This window comes from Cyprinodon tularosa, unplaced genomic scaffold (assembly GCF_016077235.1).
Source record: "Cyprinodon tularosa strain WSP-4 unplaced genomic scaffold, ASM1607723v1 ctg161, whole genome shotgun sequence".
NCBI lineage: Eukaryota > Metazoa > Chordata > Actinopteri > Cyprinodontiformes > Cyprinodontidae > Cyprinodon > Cyprinodon tularosa.
Window position 1 is genome coordinate 425,748 of NW_024038449.1, and position 21,023 is coordinate 446,770.

The following is a 21,023-nucleotide window of genomic DNA, read 5'->3' on the forward strand; positions in this document are numbered from 1 at the left end:
ATTTATTCCCATGAAAGTCCCCCTGAGGCGGGATAGGGTGCGCAGCATGCAGCTCGATTAAATAATCCAATAAGACTTAGACTTAGGAGGATTTATTTTTTTCATTTTGTATACACGAGTGTAAACAAAAAAAAAATTGTTTTAAACAAATCTAGACAATTTCATTTTTTAAAGTGCAGCCTTGAAAAGAGTAATAAATACATTTAAAAAAAAACATATGTGTAACATAAACATGATTTTTTTTTTTTCATAATACCTGAAAAATTCTAAGATGGTATAAATAACCAGTTAATAATGAGCAGATAATTAATTAAATTATAATATTGGTTTAGGAAGATAGGCTTCCATAGGTTTTGAAGTCCTTCATCCCATCAATCAACTTAGTCCATTTTCTGTGCGCTGTACCTTTAAGTGGAGCTCTGTTCCACTGCGCATGCGCAGTCTGTGTTTAGGTTTAGCCAACCTGAGGAGCTCCTCGCTGCGCTAGCTTCTCATCGCTCTCTGTTGTTGTCATTCTTCGAGGGAAAACAACACATCTTTTCCTCAACAGCAGTACAAAGGAGATAACATTAAACGGTATTGCGACGGAAATCTGCGTTTTAGGAAGCCTGTGGTTTCAGTAAAAACCGATATTGTCCATAAAGAATAGCTGAAGTGTTCGCCGAAAATACATCCCCCCAGCAGCAAGGTAAGAATAGCCATCCGGTTCCCACATCACACCGCATCCACTGCGGCAACCGAGCTCTCGGGCTAACGCAAACCTCTTTTCACTTTTTTGTTTTTACTTTGTGACTGTTTGGGGGAAAACATCCGGTTAAAATGCAGCAGCTTCTTGTGGAACGAGCCAGTGTTAGTTTTAAGGACTGTTAACGCATTAAAATGGCTGCTGAGATGGTATTTGGGGGAGAATGGCCATAAATCAGCACAGTAAAATAAGTAACGAATCCTCTAAATTATCCCGGGCTAACAAACTTTTTTCTTTTTTTGGCCTATGAGATTATTTTATGCATTTTTGTTTGTATTGCTTCTTTCAACAAATCTGGTGAACGGAATTCCTCCCGATTCAGATGTATACAAGCAGCTTTAACTCCTATTTTAGATATTTTCTTACCCAGTCCTCTTGTATGCCCACCGCTCCAAACAAATATGCAGGGCGACTGTGTCATAGTTGAAGCGTCCTGAGAAGTCGAGGCTTTCTCCCAGAGAAGGCCCCGCTTGGTCGACCTGGAGGGGAGTAAAGCAGAAGAATCATGGAGCCTGGAGGAAAAAGGAACACTTTTCTATTCGGTCCCAAGCTATATTTAAGGGGCGATCAGAGGGGGATCAACAGATATCTGGTGGTGTATGTTTTGTTTTCCTTCGTGCTCTTAACGCACGCGTCCCCAGCGAGATCCTGTGACAAGAGCTGCAACTCTGGGAAATGCATCAACGGCTCCTGCGTCTGCGAGCGAGGATGGGTCGGAGATCAGTGTCAGCACTGCCAGGGGAGGTTCAAGTAAGTGGCCTGGAAACCCTGCCTGCTGCTGCCGCCGCTGCTGCTTAGAGATGTGGGCCAGCAGCATCCAGAGGCTGGAAGTTTCATTTGGAAAAGCTAAATCAATGGGGATGATTGGCAGAAAGCAAAACCTCTAGGAACACTAATAAGTTCTCACTGCAAATTAGGCATTTGTTGCTTTTAGATGAGTCCCCACGTTATGGAAGAGGATTAGGGCCACTGAGGAAAAAGAAAAATTGACAAATTTTAAAATTTAATATCAGAGTAATATGAGAAAAAAAATGTGACTTTTTGCTCAGAATTCTGACTTTTTGCTCAGAATTCTGACTTTTTGCTCAGAATTCTGACTTTTTGCTCAGAATTCTGACTTTTTGCTCAGAATTCTGACTTTAATCTCAGAATTTTGGATCTTAATGTAGATGGGCATCATGAAGGAAGAGATGTGGGAGCACTCAGCTTCACGGTCAAAAATGGGAGTTGTTTTATTGTTTAAAGTTTTACATTTTATTTTAGTGTAATATGAGAACATCTGTCAGAATTCTGACTCTTTTCCCCCTCAGAATTCTGACCTTAATCTCAGAATTCTGACTTTTTTCTTAGAATTCTGACTTTGTTCTCAGAATTTTGAATCTTAATGTAGATGGGCACCATTAAGGAAGAGACCATTAAGGAAGAGAGCACTCAACTTCACTGACAAAGATGTGAGTTGTTTTAAGTTTTAAATTTTATTTCAGTGTAATATGAAAAACAAGTCAGAATTAAAATTCATTCGGCTAATTCCGTCATATTCCAGCAATGTGTTACTGACCCATCCAAACAACTCAATCTTTGTCAGTCAAGCTGACTGCTCCAACATCTCTTCCTTCATGGTGCCCATCTACATTAAGATCCAAAATTCAGTAGATTAAAGTCAGAATTCTGAGGAAAAATTCAGGAATCTGAATTTTTTTCCCATATTAAACTGAAAAAATATTTAAAATATATATTTAATTTTTTTTTTTCAGTGGCCCTAATCCTCTTCCGTACCACATTATTCATAGAATCATTTGTTTTAATAACGGCACACAGCACTGTTCTCAGATCTTCATATTTTTTTCAGTAAACATCCTCGCTGAGGACCTGTAACACCATCCTTTCCTTCACTTACTTCTTGCATTTCCTGCATTGCATAATTTAGTCATACTCTCACAATTGAAACAGAACAATGTATATTTAGAAATTTATGCACAAAAAAGGGGTAAAAAAGGTTCATCTAACGCCTACCGTATAAATTCAGAGCAATTTCTGAACTTAAAATAGCTTTTTTTTTTTAGCAAATACTGTTCTCTTGTGTGTAGTTTAATCCAAGTATGGATTATAACCGCAGTATATCAAATTAATCAACATTCTCGTATCAATATTTGGAGAATTATAATTGTAAAGAAGTGCTTGAATGCAACGTTGGATTTGATATGTTTCAAGTACCATGTTTTTACACTGCAAGCCAATAATTTATTGGATGGTCTCTAACTTTTCTTATTGCAGAAAATAGCTACATTTTAGTTGTGAGATGTGAAAGCTGCAATAACAGGAATTAGGAAAAAGAAGTTGAGAGAATATCATCATTGACAACCCAGTCTCATGGGAAAATGTACCCCCACTACGTTGGTCCACACTGCAAAACGTAGTGGAGGTACATTAATGGCCATTTTTTTGTGGTACTGTTACGTTTCTTCTGCCTATACGCTTTCTATTGTTCTACGTCCTAGTCACGTGACTTTCAAGATTCCAGCTGGGAGAAGAAAAAAATATATATAGATGGCCGACATTCGCTCATTTTTTTGTGGAAAGATTAATAACTTGAGTTTGTTTTTGCATTAAAATGAGTTTTGATTACATTTCTAGTGAGAAATGTATAGTTTGTTGCCAGAATATTTACTCAGGGAATGTACATATTCACTTGCTTGTTCGTTTCTTGCAAAGATTTTTCAAGATAATGTGAAACTGTAACATTTTGGTATAAACATGGCTGAGATTTCTCTAACTTTTAGTGGGAAAATCAATAATTTCAATAAGTTTCTGCATTTAAATGGGTTTGACTACATTTATAGCGAGAAGTGTAGGGTTTATTTACATAATATTTACTTAGTGAACATACATAATCACCCGCTTGCTAGTTTTTGCTACGTTTTTCGGATCTCGTCAGGATTATGTGAAATTGCAACGTTTTGGCTGCTACCCATCGCCTAGCATTTAGCTGCCGCCCCGATTCAACATTGAATCCTTTGTGATTTAACTCCATCTGACGGATCAAACCCTCGCCACTGCGGCGTTGCGTCTGAGGTTGATTTTCAGATCAATGCATTACGTCGTGGCATACGGGAGAAACTAATTAAACTAGTTTAAAAAAAGGATCATGGATTAAGATCGGATGTGTTTTATTTGGAAATCTACCGGATCCTTTGTGCAATTAACTTCCTGTTTGGTGCGATCTCATTGATGGGTTTTGACCAGATTTAGACCAAAGAGGAACTAAAAAAAACAAAAAACAATTTAAATACACAACCAGCATATCTGGAATCAGTGACAGAGAGCGACTGGGACCAGAAGTTTATTAATTTCTCCCCACTGATTTCCATTCAAAATGTTTTCGATCCCACCGGGTTCTGGGGAAGGGGCGTGCATACCGCCACCTACTGTTCATGAGTGTGTAGCAACATTGTTTTACATCTATTAAATTCTATTTTTTAATTTTGTATTCTGAAGATAAATAAATAATGCTTTCCTTAATCTATAAATATCTTTTATATTTCCTTTATTTCCCAATAATGCTTTAAGACTCCATTCTTGGCCTGTCCTCTTTTCAATTTCTTCCTTTCAGGTCCAGATGTTTTAAAGTTCATCAATACGTGTTCTATATTTTCTATCTCTCCACATCCTTCACATTTATCATTATTTTTCCTCCCTATTAAGTATAAATTGTCATTTAAATAAGTATGACCTACTCTTAATCTGATCATTATTATTTCTTCCCTTCGGTTTCTCTCATTAATATTTCTATTTAATACTGACTTTTGTACTTTATATAACCTTCTTCATTTTTATCTTCATTCCACCTTTTTTTTGAGCGAATGTCGGCCATCTATATATATTTTTTTCTTCTCCCAGCTGGAATCTTGAAAGTCACGTGACTAGGACGTAAAACAATAGAAAGCGTATAGGCAGAAGAAACGTAACAGTACCACAAAAAAATGGCCATTAATGTACCTCCACTACGTTTTGCAGTGTGGGCCAACGTAGTGGGGGTACATTTTCCCATGAGACTGGGTTGTCATTGAAGCATTTGTGTCTCAAGTACATATCTTCAGTATTTGGTGCAACTCTTATATAAATATGCTTTTATAATGGCTTTGTAGATTTGATAGAAAATGTAAATGCAACCTTTAAACAGAGCGTGCACGAGGAGAAATGGGCTTGTGCACGCTCTCACACACATAGGGATTCCTTCTTGTGAGCGGGTACAGGGTTGTGCATGTGAATTTTTTTAAAGTAGAGAGGGAAGGTCTTTTATAAAATTTGGGAAAATCCTCACCTATACCTATAAGGTAGGGGAATCTTAACTGCGGATGGTAGCCACCAAATTGGACCTTAAGGGGAAATTCTATTATTGGGAGAAGGTTGTTCACAATTTCCCATTTAAAAAAAATAGTTGGACACTCTTCTTAGTTCACATGTAGCTTTGTGGTATTTTAACATAACAGAATGTGTAATGGGAAACAGTTACTTTCCTCAGTGTAGAAAGAGAAGCTGGTCAGAGTTTATAAGAGCATGGGTGGCGCATGTACTAGGTGATCCTGGAGGAGAGACCTACATGACCGTTATCTGAATGTCTACAATAAAATAAAAAGTAGTTTTTCTAGGCATAACATCAAATGTTTATCTGTTTTTACTTTTTAGAACATATAAACAGACCAGGGCTATAAATGAGAATGTGTAACTGGTTGCACAATTCAGTAAAATTAAGTAACAGTTGTTTTTGACCTAATGACAAAGGAAATGACTGGACAAAAATACATGTTGTCCTTGTACCATAAATATAATTTGCTAACTCTTGGCAATTACTGCCAGAAAAAAAAGGATTTACCTTTTTGTTTTATTATTATTCTTAATAAATACTGCTAAGTCTGGATCATTTTTCTGCAAAAGTCTCGAAAAAAAGCCAGTAAATCCATACCTAACTTCAGAGCATGCAGTTTAACTGTATTGTTTCAGGCTGCATGTTGCAAGTCTGATCATTACAACAACCCATGAAAATGCATGAAGCTTGATATTGAAAACAGCTGCAATAAAAAGTATTTTGGCACCAACTATACATAGAAATGTTAAGTCCAGATTCTCCCCATGCGGCTGCTAGCTTATGGTCATTTTAACTCTTATATGTGCGTATGTTTGCACAGTTTGTTGCTTTAGCATCTGTTCAGGGGGACTGGTGTATGATAAGTGTTTTTTTTTTTTTTAATATTGTATTCTTATATGTTCTTCTGTTATTTAGTCTGTAGGTAGAGACCAATGGAGTTTAGAGAAGCATCTAGAGCAGGGCTCCTTTTAGATGTGTCTCTGCTTCGACACATCAGAGTCAAATAATCAGGTCGATGACTCTGGAGAACTCTGCACACTGAGGAGGTAATTCAGCCATTTGATTAAGGTGTGTGGAAGCTGAGACGCATCTAGAAGGTTTAGGACACTGGACTTCAAGCACCAGAATTAAGGAACTTTGATCTAGAGCAGGCATCACCCACCTTTTTAAAGCTTACAGCTACTTCATGGCTACTAAGTCACAGGAAGCACTACCAATGCTGACCTATGAACAGGTTCGGTCTGTGTTCACGTAAACTTCATACATAGTAAGCATGTTTTTATTTTTTTGTTGAATTTCTTATTCTCTTTTAGATATTAATATAATGCTTGAAACGCTCCATATGATTAATATGCTAAACTGTTCTACAAATTATTACAAAAGAACAGCAAAAGTATAAAATCAAATATCAAACTTAGTCCACTGGGGTGACTAATTGATTTGTATAGGAATAGATGGTATAGATTCTATAGCATCTATTCCTATCCAAATCAATTAGTCATGTTTAAATTCAAATATATATTCTATATAAATAACAAGGCATGTCCCGATCCAATTTTGATATCAGAAAACAGCCTGATATTAGGCAAAAAACAAATATCAGATTATTTCCCCTCATCAAAATACTCCAACACAAGCAATCATATAGAAAAGCTTCCATCAATAACACATTGTTCAGTTGTTTTTCTCTATTGTTCTCTTTTTGAGTAAAATCCCTAGACTAAACCCTTTCTAACATTTCACCCTATAAAGTCAGTGATAAAAGCATGTATGATTCATGCTGATTTATCAGGAAAATATAATTTTTTTCCAACTGTAACATTGGTATATTGGAAATTAAAAAGTACTAATGGGTACTCTTAAAATAAAACCTTTCTATGCAGTGTCTTATTGACTCAGTCCTTCACTATTTCAGACTATATTCTCAATGAAATTCTCAAACAAATAGATCAGTTTGGGACAAAAGAGATCCCCCACTGGCATCTCTAATCAACTCAGTTCTCCATAAACGTCTGTTCTGTTTTAACTAGTCTTTTATTGGTTGAATTATCAAAAGGAAAGAAAACATGTCATTTGATGCTTTGGTGCAGATAAACGTCAAACTAAATTGGGTTTATATAATAAAATCTTGGGATGCGAGGGGCAGAATTCATAAACGACAGCTTGACAGGAACTTGGAAAGGGTTTTTAATAAATCGGAGCCGCTCTCAGCGGAACAGATGTAACTCGATTTCTGTAAATAGCATTGCCCCAAATGTCTTAATGTGTTTGTTGTTTTCATCAGACATGCTGTGGAAAGAGCCTCGGCAAAAAACAAACTCTTTTTCAGTGATAATACTTCAACCCTTGGCATGTGCAGCATTCAAGCTGCAGAACAGTCGTAACTCCCAGGGATGCAGCAGGTGTAAATTGAAAGACTGATGTTTTTTAGAACATGCTTTGTTCCTGTATGGAAAGCAGTTACATTATTTTATCTTTAAAGCTCCAAGTCATGTATATGCTGTCTTATAGGGAAGAACTGATGCCCCTTGAACAGTGTTCTTTTTGGCAGCTATCTTAGATTTAGTCTTAGTCTTCAGGAGGAAAACTATTAGTCTTAGTTGCATTTTGGTCATTACGATATGTGATAGTTTTAGTCGACTAAAACTTAAAAAGGTTTTAGTCTAGTTTAGTCAGTTTTATGTTGCTGAAAAAAAGTGAACCTTTACAATTTTGAAAAAAAAAACCAGATTCTTTACCAGACTGACAGCTTAGATACTACAATTGCTGGGTATAGAATTCTGTTGTGAAGTTCATCATTGCTGTTGGGCAGAAAACTTTGATTTATAGAATTCAAATAAACTTTTTTATGAATTAATGCACAACTTTATTACAATATATCCCACAAAAGTAGTAAAAATAGCAGATCTAGTTCAACACATCATATTGGTTAACAAAGCAGAGAGACAGTCTAACAAAATGTACAATAAAGGAATGGTTTTAGACATATAAGGGTTCCCTCCTAAAGCAAAATACTTCCTGATTTACTATGAATTATGCATTACACACAGATCAATCAAATCTTCATTGCTCCTAAAAGCAAAGAACAAAAACATTCTTCTTTCTACTTTGGCAATTTTGGCTTTATGTCTGAGGATTTCCCCCAATTGTTACCACTGCTCAGATGTTAAATTAGATTTAAATTCACATGGTTTTTATATAAAAAATTACAAAGAGAACCTTTATAATTGCCTTGTAATGCCATGACAATCCAGACCTAAATTGAATGAATATGCTAACTAAAATGTTAACATATATAAATGAAACAAAGACTATTTTAATGACAATACAAGGAAAATTTAACATCATATTTTAATAGATAGAAATGAGAATAATGAGAGAGAAATATTTAAAGATCTATGTACTTTTACACTTGGCTCTTTATCCTTTATGGAATGAAATATTTTAATGAAATGATATATTTGCATGAAATATTTTATTTGGATATAACGTGGGAATTCCTTTTGGTATAAATTAAAGAATGTTTAGTATCACCTCTTGTGAGCTGGAAGAAATTAATTAATGTAATTATATTGATACTAAAGGGATTTTTTACGCTTGGCAGAGGATGATCAGCCACATAGTTTATTAAGTAGCGAGAGCAGGAAGAGACAAACTGCTCGTCAGTTTTCATTTTGGTCATAAAAAAAGGAGCAACGAAACGATTTCGTCATCCTCATCATTGACGAAAACAACACTGCTCTTGAAGTTATTCTGGTTCGGTGAGTTTACAGCCTCAATATCTGACATGCTGTTGAAACTATGCTAAACATTATATAACAATCTTCTTTGTTTTGTACTGGCAAAACATGTAAAATATTCAATTTATTAAAATTAGATTTTTTTTAATAAGATAAAAGCATCCCAGTAGCCAAAAAATTGTAGGTAAATTTATCCAACTCTTAATTTCTTGTGAAGTATACAGATGGTGTTTGTCTATTTATATTCCCCCTATAATTATGAAACATTGCACAAAGCTTTGGTTGCTCAGGCCTCGTCCTTTGCTCATTGGGCTGGTTTTGCTCTCTGCTGTTATATGTTCTGTGATGTTATTTAGTTTTTAGAAAAAATCTATTTGGTATCTAATCTGGTATGATCTAAAAAATTGAGATGTGATTATAGTTTATTATGCTTTAAACCGATACACATAATCAGTCCAAAGTTTGGTCACGCTTCCTTATTCAGTTGATGAGAATGTATTTCCAAACTTTTGACTGGTAGTCTACATGTTCATATTTTGTTTAAAAAAAAAAGTTATTTTAACCCAGATACTAATGAAACATTTGGATGTGTGTAAAACCTAAAACAAAGAGCCGTCACCAGTTGAGGCAGAAATGCTTAATCACAGGATGGGGGAGGTGATCATAAACAGAGTTAGTGCTTTAATGTTTAGTCATCCTTCCCTTGGGGAGCAAAAATAAATCCATAACCATAGAAACAAACTCTGTTCATAACCACATCCTCTCACTTGTGAAGGAAGTGTTTACATTGTTTCCCACACTGGTGAAACCATTTTAGTTAATGGTGTTGTTTTGTTTTGCATTTTCTAGATTGACCGAACCCTCAGGATACCTCACCGATGGACCCTTCAACTACAAGTTCAAAACCAAGTGCACCTGGCTAATTGAGGCCTAGTAAGTACTTTATTCATTTGTTGCACTATAGCTGAAAAATTGCAGCAAAATGTAAGATTTATTTAATATCTGCTTCGACTGTTATAAATTCATAGTTAGTTTTTGGTTTAGGACGATATGCCCATTTTTACCAATATCTATTGTTGTTCTTAAACATCATGTTAGTTTATATCTCATGATGGTTAAGTGTTTTAAAAGTAATTTAGAGTTAATTAGTAGATCTCACAATTCATTTTCCTCTTGTGCCGGGGCGCACCATTTTTAAAAACCGAGGAGTAATAACAACAATGGATAACCACGGCGATCGTTGATCGAGGAGGTTCGGAAGTACAACCACTAGTATGATGCCTCAGACTTGTTGTTTTGGAAAATAAACACTCCCACCGGTGACGCCGAAGAAGTTCTCATGACCATCCTCCGATGTTCCACTCGAGTTCTCGAATAGGCTCCCCCTTGCACTTTGGTGGGAAACTGCTGTGCATCCCTAGAAATCCCAGACCGACGGTGCAGAAGCATAAAAGCAAATCAGGCTCGCGACCAGAAGCAAACAACATTTTATGTGTGCCTGTTGCAGAAGTATAATCTGCTCTTTATCCTTTATATCGGTGTAAATGATCCTGTATTTGTCGGAGATGTGTTCACACATCTTTTTCATCAATTAGGAAGTGAAGTTGGTGTCACATAAATTCTTGTTTGGCTAAATTGGTGGATAAAGCTCCTCTAAGTTTGGTACAAACCTGACAAATCTACTAACTCTAAGCCATAAAGTCAAATTATTAATTAAATTTAAATCATGGGAAAAATTGACCTGTATGTTGTTTCAGGGGTTCAGAAGGTTAAACGGCATCTTTTTCATTTAAAACTGACATAAATCAATGTTAATATACAGCTTTCCAAAGAAGACAGCTCTCTTTTTGTGCTGAACAAAGTTGAATAGAAATATGGAGATGCGAAGCATAAGTTCTGCATCTTTTTTAAGCAAACCAAAGCTTGAAACTTAAACAGGATAATTTAATAGAACCTGTAAGCGGCTGTAAGATCACATATCAAGCCTCACGTTACTGCTACTCTTTCATAAGCTTTGTTAAATAAATGTAGTTTGGTTTTAAGAACCTCTTTACCTTTTAAGGCCTTTAATTTTCATACCAGCTCTAACTACCAGTTGGAAACTTTTCTTTTTTTTTTTTTTTTTTTGAAATACAGTTTGCCAAAGCTAGCTTGTTATTTCCAGGTCTTGTTGGGTTAGAAGATGATTAAGGATGTTTCTGTGGACTTCTATTGAGCATAATTAGGCTAAAACATTATTTCATGCTTGCTTTTTTAATACTTCACTGAAAAAGACAATGATGTTTGGTTTAGATTGAACTTTAATGGCTAAATGTGTCTTTTGAAATACTCTTTCAGTCTTCAAAGTTGGTAGGATAAAAAAAAAAAAATGTATATGTTGCCTCAAAATGTTTAAAAAAATTTTTCTCATGCAAATTTTATTGATTTCATTTTGTAAAATATACAACAGATATGTTGATATGCCACACTGACCTTTCCAAGTTTACTTTACCGTTAGCCATTTGAGAAAGGCAGACCACGTACTATCATACTGATGCATTTTACCTAGAAGACTGTATGTCACTTTCTCATAAGAAGCCAGTTTAACCATAGGCGTCAGCCATTCATAACAAGGAGGACGGTTCTTTTTCATCCAGTATCTTAACAGGATCCTTTTTGCTGTGGTCAGAGCCAGAACCAGCCACCTCTTGTCAAAAAGTGAGAAATATGAGTCCGAGAGTTCTGCTGTGGAGCCTAAAACTGCAAGCTTGGCAGTGATATTAAACCTTCTTTCCAGTACTTCAAAAATTACTTCCATAATACTCTTCCACCAATCTTGAAGAGCAGGGCAGGTCCAAGGAATATGTAGAATAGATGCTTCCTCCTTGTTGCATCTCCAGCAGGTGTCTTTGGGAATCAGGTTCCATTTATGAAGTTGTTGAGGGGTTATGTGCCATCTGTGAATTATTTTTAATTGAATAAACTTGTTACTCATTTTGTTTATACATTGTGTTTACATTTTGTAAACATGATGTTTAAACATTTTAACTGAAATCAACTTTAATTGCTGATTTCTGTTTCATCAAATAACAAAATTCTTTAAGATAAAAAAAAAAGAAGATTAATGTTTGGATTTGTTTTATGTTCCCACCTAAATTCAGTTTTTAATGTTATTCCAACAACACATCTGACAGGAACTCTAATGCTTTTCTCCTTCCAGTCCTAACGCTGTTCTGCGGTTAAGGTTCAACCACTTTGCAACAGAATGCAGCTGGGACCACATGTATGTCTATGACGGAGACTCTGTCTATGCTTCTCTGGTTGCTGTTTTCAGGTGAGAAATCTCTTAATTTACCAGTTGATATACATACAGCTGTGTTTTGGAATCAGTAAAAAAAAAAGAAAGACATCAGCAGGGTTTTTTTTCACCCTTGTGTGAAGATAAAGCTGTATTAAGTTTTTCTTGTTATTCCTCTATAGTGGGGGTTTGCAACCTTAACAACCGAAAGAGCCATTTTTACTATCAGTGAGGATAAATAAAACTAATTTAAAGCCAAAAATTAGAAATTATCTTTGAGGAAAAGTGATTAAGAATTTTTCCTAAATGTTTTGTTTCAAAATGTTTCATCATGAATAAAAAAACACGATTTTGCAAATGTATGAAGGTTTGAATAGATAAGAAAAACAACATAAAACAATTGCAAATAGAGGATGAATACTTTTTTTTTATAAGTGACATTGATATTTGTGTAAAATGACACAAGAAAAAAAAGCAAAAAAGTAGATCTAAATGAAAGTATTTCTGGTACTTTAAGTGTAATTCTGTTGTGGAAATTCCCCAAACAATTAAAACCTACAAGTTATTTATATCCACATGTAACATTAGCGTTTTTTTAACAGGTTTAGCTATAATTAATAAGAGCAATTGTGGAAAACATGAACAGACACTTATGGCTGCAGGTTGCAAAACTCTGCTCTCGTCTCAATGATTTAACACAGAGTAAAGGATTTTCTGCTGCAATGCAGCAATATTTAAAAAACATTGAATGCATTTTGTGAATGTTTCAGCGGCCTGATAGTACCAGAGATCCGTGGTAATGAGACGGTTCCTGAGGTTGAGACGACTTCAGGCTATGCACTGCTACACTTTTTCAGCGACGCTGCCTATAATCTGACAGGATTCAACATATTCTACTCGTAAGTATGTTATGTGAAGAATTTGGGAAACAGATGTAATGGAAATAACAGTTTATTGAGGTAAACCTGAGCTGGAAAGAGAATCTAGAGCTCTTTTAGTCTATTTTAACTTTTTTTTTAAACAATTTTAACTTAATTAATCTAATCTAAAGTAATGATTAATGATATGGTGAATATTTCTTTTTCACACTCTCTCTATCACACTCAAGATTTAATAAAATGCTATTGATCTTTATATTCAGGATAAACTCTTGTCCCAATAACTGTTCCGGCCATGGAAAGTGCACCCCGGGGAACTCGGCTGCCAGCAGGGTGTACTGTGAATGTGACAAATACTGGAAGGGTGAGGCCTGTGACATCCCCTACTGCAGGAACAACTGTGGAAGCCCCGACCACGGCTACTGTGACCTCACCGGAGAGAAGCTGTGTGTCTGCAATGACAGCTGGCAAGGTGAGAGCCGAGGGGGAAAAAGATCATGTTATATGTTAGATTACATCTGGAAGCGGGACGTATTTGTCAAAACACGAAAAGCTGGCATTTTTTCCACTTTTTCAGCTTGAGTAAATCTACAGGAGATTTTATTGTATTTTTCCTGGTCTCAAAATATGGACCTTAAAACAATACAAAGTTATCCAAGTGCTTATATTTAAAATAGATAAAACTGGTTTAATTTCTGCTTCAACTAAAGTAAAAGCGTATTGATTATTACATTTAAAATGAAGGTAACTATAAAGTTATAACTTAATCTTTTTTGTGCCATGAACAGAGAGAAGAATCCGAGGTTGTAATCATCAACAATACAGTCATGTTAATTGGCAAAAATGCTTTTTGTTGTGCTTTTATTTATGGGTAGTAAAAATCACTCTGTAGGACAGAAAACAACTAGGATAAAAAACTTTGGACTTTTACAGCGGTCGCAAAAACCGCGCAGACCTCAAGCGGAAGTGCGTAGCACAAAAAGCAACTGTGATTGGTCCTTGGTATGCCTTTCCGGATGTCTGTGTGGTCGTCCTCGATTCAGTGCCGGGGCGCTCCATTTTTTAAAAACCGAGGAACAACTACGACAAAAGGTTAACGGTATCTTGCAGACGCGCCATTGTTGTTTTAAAGGATAAACACTCCCGCCAGTGCCGCCAAAGTTCTCGTGACCATCCACCAAAGTTCTCTCGAATTCTCGATGGTGCAGAAGCATACCAGCAAAACTGGTTCGCGACCACACCCAAGCAACATTTGATGTGTGCGGTTGCAGAAGTATAATGTGCCCTTTAATCACTGACTTACATTTTAAATGGTTACATACTTCAACAGTATTTATTTTGAATGGACATGCCTCAGACTGATGGACCACACTTCTCATCCTCCAGATGTGTCCACAATGGACATTTGAGCATTAAAGAAGGCGCTGGAATGAAGGTTTATAGTGCTTCAGTGATGCCCAAGGACAGTTGATCTGGATATTTCAGACATGCAAAATAACAGCAACCCTGATTTGTTGCACTTATTGACAGAAATCCTACAGCTCCAGTTCACAGCATGGTAATGAGCTGCGGTTGCGAGGAGAAAAACAACCCTGAGGTCATGACTTTATGTATTAATGAATACGATCTTTATGTAATGCACCATTTGTTGAACCTGTCGGGCAAGTTTATTTAATATATGGAGGCTTCACCACGCATTTTTAAAGACTTAGCTGGTCTGCCTCTAACAGCTTGACATTAGATACCTCTGCAGAGGTCTAATTTAAGTCAAAACTCCTGAAGGTCAGCAAAAAGCCAACCTGTGTAAAATAGCTTTGGAGGGTTTGAATAATCCCACTACTGTTGACCCCTCCCTTTTTTTAAAGCTCTGTCTGTAGTTTTGGCATCATATGCCTGTAGTTGTTCCTTACAGGCCTGTTTATACGGCTTCTCCCTCTGCAGTGCGCTACGAGGCACAGCAGAAACAGCTGTGTTGTGTCACGCCAATGTTTTCTTTGGCAGCCACTTAACTTTTAGGCTTCACTTTCTGGATCAAATCACTTTTTAGTTTAAGATTTTTTTTTATTATTATTATTAGATGAACTAATAATTTTAGTCAGTTCAAAATTTTAATATGCAAAATTTTTAGAGTGATTTATAGAAAATGTTTTTTGTTTTTGTATACATAAAAAAAACCTGGTAGTAAGTAAGTGTATGAAAAAAAAAAGTAATATATGCATCAGGAAAAAAAAACAAAACACATATATGAATATATTCTTGTACATCTTGTGTTTGAACTAGTGGTTGGATTAGATTAAAATTGTTAATCAATATACATCCTTTATATCTAAAATCGTATTCCTAATAACTCTGAAGCATTTTTGTTTTCCTTGTGAAGTGCATCTCCATAACATGATGCTGCCATTGCTTTTTACAGTTGTGTTGATGTCATCCATCCATCTGAAGGCTTTTTCATAATTGTATCTCTCACCTACCTGCTGTTCTTTGGTCTTCATGATGCTGATTGTTCACAGATGTTCTCTGTGAAAGCTTGCTTGCCTTCATAAAACGCCTGTTTTTTTTTACTGAGATTCAATCCCTCTCATGGGGACTTTATTTACTAACTGGGGGATTTTTTGCACCTAATTTAGAAGTATTTAGGGATATAATTTTAAAGGGTGGATTGGACACAAAAGTAGACCATAATTAAAGATATTTATTTATTTAAAAAAACAACATGACAATAAGGCACTGTATTGTTTTTTGTTGTTTTTGATATATTCTCCAGTTTTTATGCTTCTCTGTTCTGTTCACCTTTGCAGGCCCAGATTGCTCGCTGACTGTACCATCGACCGAGTCCTTCTGGATTCTGCCCAGCGTCAAGCCCTTTGGTACCTCCTTTGCCAGGGCTTCACATAAAGCAGTGGTACAGGAGAAGGTCATGTGGGTGGTGGGTGGATACACGTTTAACTACACCTCATTCCAGATGATTCTGAAGTAAGTTATTCATACCAGATAGCTTTTATAATCTCTTGTGAAATGTATGGTTTTGTTTATTACTTAATTTTTATTTTGAATGACATTGGACTGCTTAATTTGCTTTGTAAAGAACTGAGATGCTGTTTCAGATGTAAGGCTGGTATGAACAGCTTGTAGTTTCATCTATAAGCACAGCTTTCAATCTGTTAGTGGTTCTTCATTTCCATATGAGCAGTTTTCTTGATGACGTTCCGCTAATTTGTTTATTTATTACCAGGTGCAATAAATCCAGATATTCCTGTTCTGTCTTTTTTGATTACCAGAGCATTGATGTGCATTTTTGTTGCACATGGGCTGTAAATGCTGTGCACTTATTACTGTAGCTGAACTGGAGCAGTGATATGCTAACTGGTTAATACTGAAAAGTGGGAGTAATGAAAGTGTGTTTAGTAAGGGTTGTTATTTTTAATAGGTACGTTTAATCTGACAAAAAAGCCTCATTTGAAAATGTATTTAAGTTTATTGAATATTGCCTGACATACAGTTTTAAGGACATTTCTGTTTTACAAATATGTTGAAAGGTTTCCTGTAAGACTAACCCGATTGTTTACAGTCAAAAAACAGCAACTATCAGTAGAAAAAACACAAGTTCATTTTTTTTGTATTTATAAAATGATTAAAAACAGAACTAAAAAACAGAACTCTTAAAAACACATGAAGATATGTTTTTGGACATTTTAGATTGACAATATTTATGCCTAAGACTCTTAATTTTAAACTGGAAGAACCACAGCTCTGGTATTGTTGGACCTTTGTGCAGCTTTTGATACTGTTGATCACTCGATTTTATTAGAGGATCTGGAAAACTGGGTCCGCCTTTCTAGTACTGCACTGGACTGGTTTAAATCCAACCTAAATGATAGCTACTTTTATGTGTCAGTAGGAAACTTTCAATCAGAGAACAGAAAAATCACATGTGGGGTTCCTCAAGGCTCCATTCTGGGGCCCCTCCTGTTCAATGTCTGCATGATCCCTTTAGCTCAGATTGTTACTAAAGAAATGCAGACCATACACAGCTCGACATCACATTGACACCAGGTGACTATGAACCCATCAGAGGGTTTGCTAGATGCTTAGAACCACCGATTACAGCTTAAATCTTGGTGTCATGATAGGCTTGAACCTTCAGAGACTCATAAAAGCTGTTACTAAATAAGCCTTTTATGAGCTGAAGAACATTTTCAGGTTTAAAGGACTAGTTTCCCAACAGAAACTAGAAAAAACTCATTCATGCCTTTATCTCTAGTAGAATTTATTACTGCATCAGTGGTTTCAAACTCCCAGAAGACTGTAATAGTGCTGAAAGCCTGAGTTCTTTTAAGTCAAAGTTAAAAGCCCATTTGTTTAGAACTGTCTTTGACTGTGAAGGTTGTGGTCAAACTGTTTTGTTTTTCTTTCTGCTTCTATCATGTTTTATCTTTATTAGTTATTATTATTTTTCTGCTTTTATTTTTCTTCTATTTTTATATAAAGCACTTTGAATTGTCCTTGGACTGAATTATACTCAACAAATAAACTTACCTTGCAGAAGCTTAGAAGTAGATAATATTTTTTATTGGTCCAGTCATTTTTTTTTTTCAGTATTTTCAAACATAAGTTTTTTGTAAGTTAGGCAAAACAATAGTAGCCTTCTATCAGCCAGCTGACCAGCAGTGTGCTGCAACAGGTGTGAAAGGCACATCTGTTTCACACTTTTATGATTTTTGTCCATTTTAGCCTAAATGATTGAGTTATAATATGAAATGTCAGGCCATGAATGATGCCAAAAACAACGTCCAGTTATTGTTTTTATTTTTCTCCCTGACATGAGCCCCTCCCCACCATTTACTGGAGTGTTGTGTCTCTGCCATTTGCAACAGATGCCATAGTGCTGTAGCACGCCACGACTGCTATACTATCTTGCTGACGCCGTGTGCCATGTTAAAGTCCTGTTTGATTTCGTAGAGATGTGTGTGTTTGAAACTGTTTGTTTGAAACTTAATGCAGCCTAAGAAAACGATCAGACACTAACAAACACAAGTAAAGATTATATTAGTTGTACTGTTTTCTCAGACATTTAGATGGGTTACTTTGTGCAGAGATTCACAGCAATTCTGCTAGTTTTCTGATAACCACAGATATATTTAGGTCTATTGGCTGTTGCAAGTCTATCTCTTACCACAGAGGAAAAAAGTTGCATGTGTCATTTAATGTTTTCTTTTATTTCAAGCGTCTGAAATTAGATTTTATGATGCATGTTGGGGTTTTAGCTGAAATGTAATGTGCCTCTCTTTGTAGCTACAACCTTGAGAGTGGCGTTTGGAACACAGTACCCATCAGTGGGGGGCCCGTGCCAAGATACGGACACTCGCTTGCAGCCTACCAGGTACCTGCAGGTGTCGCTTGCTCTGATGCATGTTGGGGTAGATCAAAACGCTGTCTAGCTGCACAGTTTGATTACATTTTTAAAGTGCATCTAGGAAGCAGTAATAGCTGCTGCACTAAAATCTGTTTTTTTACACTTAAAAAGCTGTATTCACTATCTTTTGGATTTTTCTTACTTCCTTTATAATAGAAAAAAAATATGTATCATGGGAGCCCGAGATTAAAATATAATCTGATTTGTTAAACTTTTGTTAACAGGCTTAAACCCTCTGAAAGGTTCCTCCCTTTTAAATGCATTCTATATCTCAATATTCAGGCTAATCTAAGCTCTATGCTTTTCAGGATGAAATCTACATGTTTGGTGGGAAGCTTGAACCCAGCGGGGGCAACGTTACAGATGAGCTGTGGGTGTTCAACGTACAGAGTCGGACGTGGCAACGCAGAAGCCCCGTTGTGGGCTCGTCGGCCCAAGCTCAGGTTTACGCTGTGGAGGGCCACACGGCCCACTGCGTCCAGCTGAACAGCGGCGAGACCATCATGCTGGTCATCTTTGGTTACTCCCCCATCTACAGCTACATCAACAACGTTCAGGAGTACAATCCGAGTAAGTTGCAGCTCCTTGGTTAAGTCAGATTTCAGATTAATTAAGCAATAAAGAAGTGGATTATATTACCTTCTTAAAACTATGAAATTTACAAGTTTCAGTTTTCCTCTTCATTGAGTCCATGAAAACTCATACCAGCAGGGTATAATTAACCTGGCGCTGCAAGCTGGATTGTCGCGAGATCTTAGTCTCACAAAAAAATCCATCTTGAAAGCCTGTTAACAACCAGCGAGTTGGACCAATGACATGCAAGCAGTGTTTTTTTGGGGCGGGACATGTAGGAATCACAGCAGTCAGAAGGGCCTTGCTTGGGGCATTACAAACATGGTGGAGGACTCACCTGTCGATACTGCAACTGATTCGGTTTTAGCTAAAATAGTGAAAATTTCTCGTTCAAAAAAGGAGCAAAGAGAGACACTTTGTAAATTTGCAGATGGGAAAGATATCTGTGCTTTTCAAATTTGAAAATTTGATTTATCAGCTTACTCTGCCAGTTGTGAAAACACTGAAGAAGCTGCAGCCAAATCCTATTGTGATCATCGTGTCTCCGTTGGTGGCTCTCATGGACGACAAAGTTCCTGAAGCTGGTTATTTCTGCTATGAAGCTGGGTGAAAATGATGGCTAAGTCCTGAATCGCAATTACCAGCTGGTGTTTGGTAACCCAGAATCATTGGAAAAGTTTTTTCATTATAGGGTTGACGATGTTCAAAAAAATCAACTTTGTGTTGCTTAAAACGCCGTTTATGGGCAGATTTGTCATGCAAATTCTACAAACGTCGTTGCATGTTGACATGATGACTTCTCTATAAACATCCGACAATGACCTACATTTCAGTAAACTCGTCCCACCTGTCATTTCTGGTGCAAGTCTGAAATGTCAAAATTCTGTGCTGCAATGGGCTGAAAGTGTATTATAGAAGGCGGGTACTAGCTGGCACGTCACCCAATCACATCGAAGTGTGGTACTAGACGTCCCTCCTTTTCATGGGCAGAACTAAACAGCAGCCATCCCAGATTGATACGTAGAACTTTAAAGAACATTTTATGTGACCAATAGAAAATGTTTCTGTCTTGCCGTTAGGTCCGATTTGACAGACGTGTTTTAATTTTTCATTCACTGTAATCGATTTCTGTCTATTGGAAAACAGGAGAAAAAAACTAGATCCAAATTATTTCTTTTTTTTGGTTCTGTTTTTACAGCACTAGTGGCTCGATTTATGGACAGTAGGCTACGCCTGAGATCCAAATTTTCTGTAGCCTTTTCATTTAAAATTTTTATTCAAGGTATTTAACTAAGAATGCTCTCAAAGAATGAAACCAGGCAGAGACGTGATATTAGCCAATCAGAAATAGGGTAGGGCAGGTTTTTCCTAAGCAAACATCCGTCAGTGGGTATGCCAGCGTTCCATTATTTTAACTTTTGGAAAAACATCACAAACTTAGTGGAGATGGAAAGAATCAAAGTAGTGGAGACAAAGGTTTTCCTTGGATATATGCAGGTCAGAATGGGCAGCGGGCCAATATCTGTAAAGACGGTCACTGATTGTTCCTCTTGGAGTTAAAGTAATGAGTGTTATTTCCATCTGTAACCAAATCATCTGAGTACTTGCCACTGTCATCAGTGTTTCTCTCCCCTCCAGTGACTTTGCTGATAACCATGATTGGTCATTAGGTTTATTAAAAACATGAAGGGAGCAAAACAGAGTAGAAAGATTTTCGAGTCGGGCTGCAAAAAGTTTAACCTTCCAGGCATGCGAATAATGTGCCACAGAAAATTAGCTGTGCTATAATAAAATTATAAATTGTGTGAAACTAGCAAAAGCTAGATAAAGTTCAACAGATCATGTTAAAGACAAAATTGGTGTTTAAATCAATTCCCTGATGACTTCTGTAATATAATCCATTTTATTTACAAGCATCTTTCAAGATCGCCTTCTGGATAAACATGGTACTAAATGAAAAATGGAAAAGTCATAATATAGGAAATGGTTACAGATTTAAAAAAGCAATAACCAGTAAGCAGATTAGAA

At 36.4% G+C, this 21,023-nt stretch overlaps 1 protein-coding gene across 1 annotated transcript in view; it reads left to right on the forward strand.

Annotated features, from left to right (window-relative positions):
* The first annotated feature begins 437 nt into the window (after window positions 1–437).
* Window positions 438–21,023, forward strand: part of atrnl1b (attractin-like 1b) — a 102,779-nt gene continuing 82,193 nt past the window's right edge. The window contains exons 1-8 of the mRNA XM_038280577.1: window positions 438–1,495; window positions 9,701–9,784; window positions 12,051–12,164; window positions 12,899–13,027; window positions 13,270–13,478; window positions 15,808–15,982; window positions 18,302–18,389; window positions 18,731–18,992. Coding sequence (XP_038136505.1) covers window positions 1,251–1,495; window positions 9,701–9,784; window positions 12,051–12,164; window positions 12,899–13,027; window positions 13,270–13,478; window positions 15,808–15,982; window positions 18,302–18,389; window positions 18,731–18,992 — 1,306 coding nt within the window. The 5' untranslated portion in view covers window positions 438–1,250. The remainder of the gene's footprint in view (window positions 1,496–9,700; window positions 9,785–12,050; window positions 12,165–12,898; window positions 13,028–13,269; window positions 13,479–15,807; window positions 15,983–18,301; window positions 18,390–18,730; window positions 18,993–21,023) is intronic.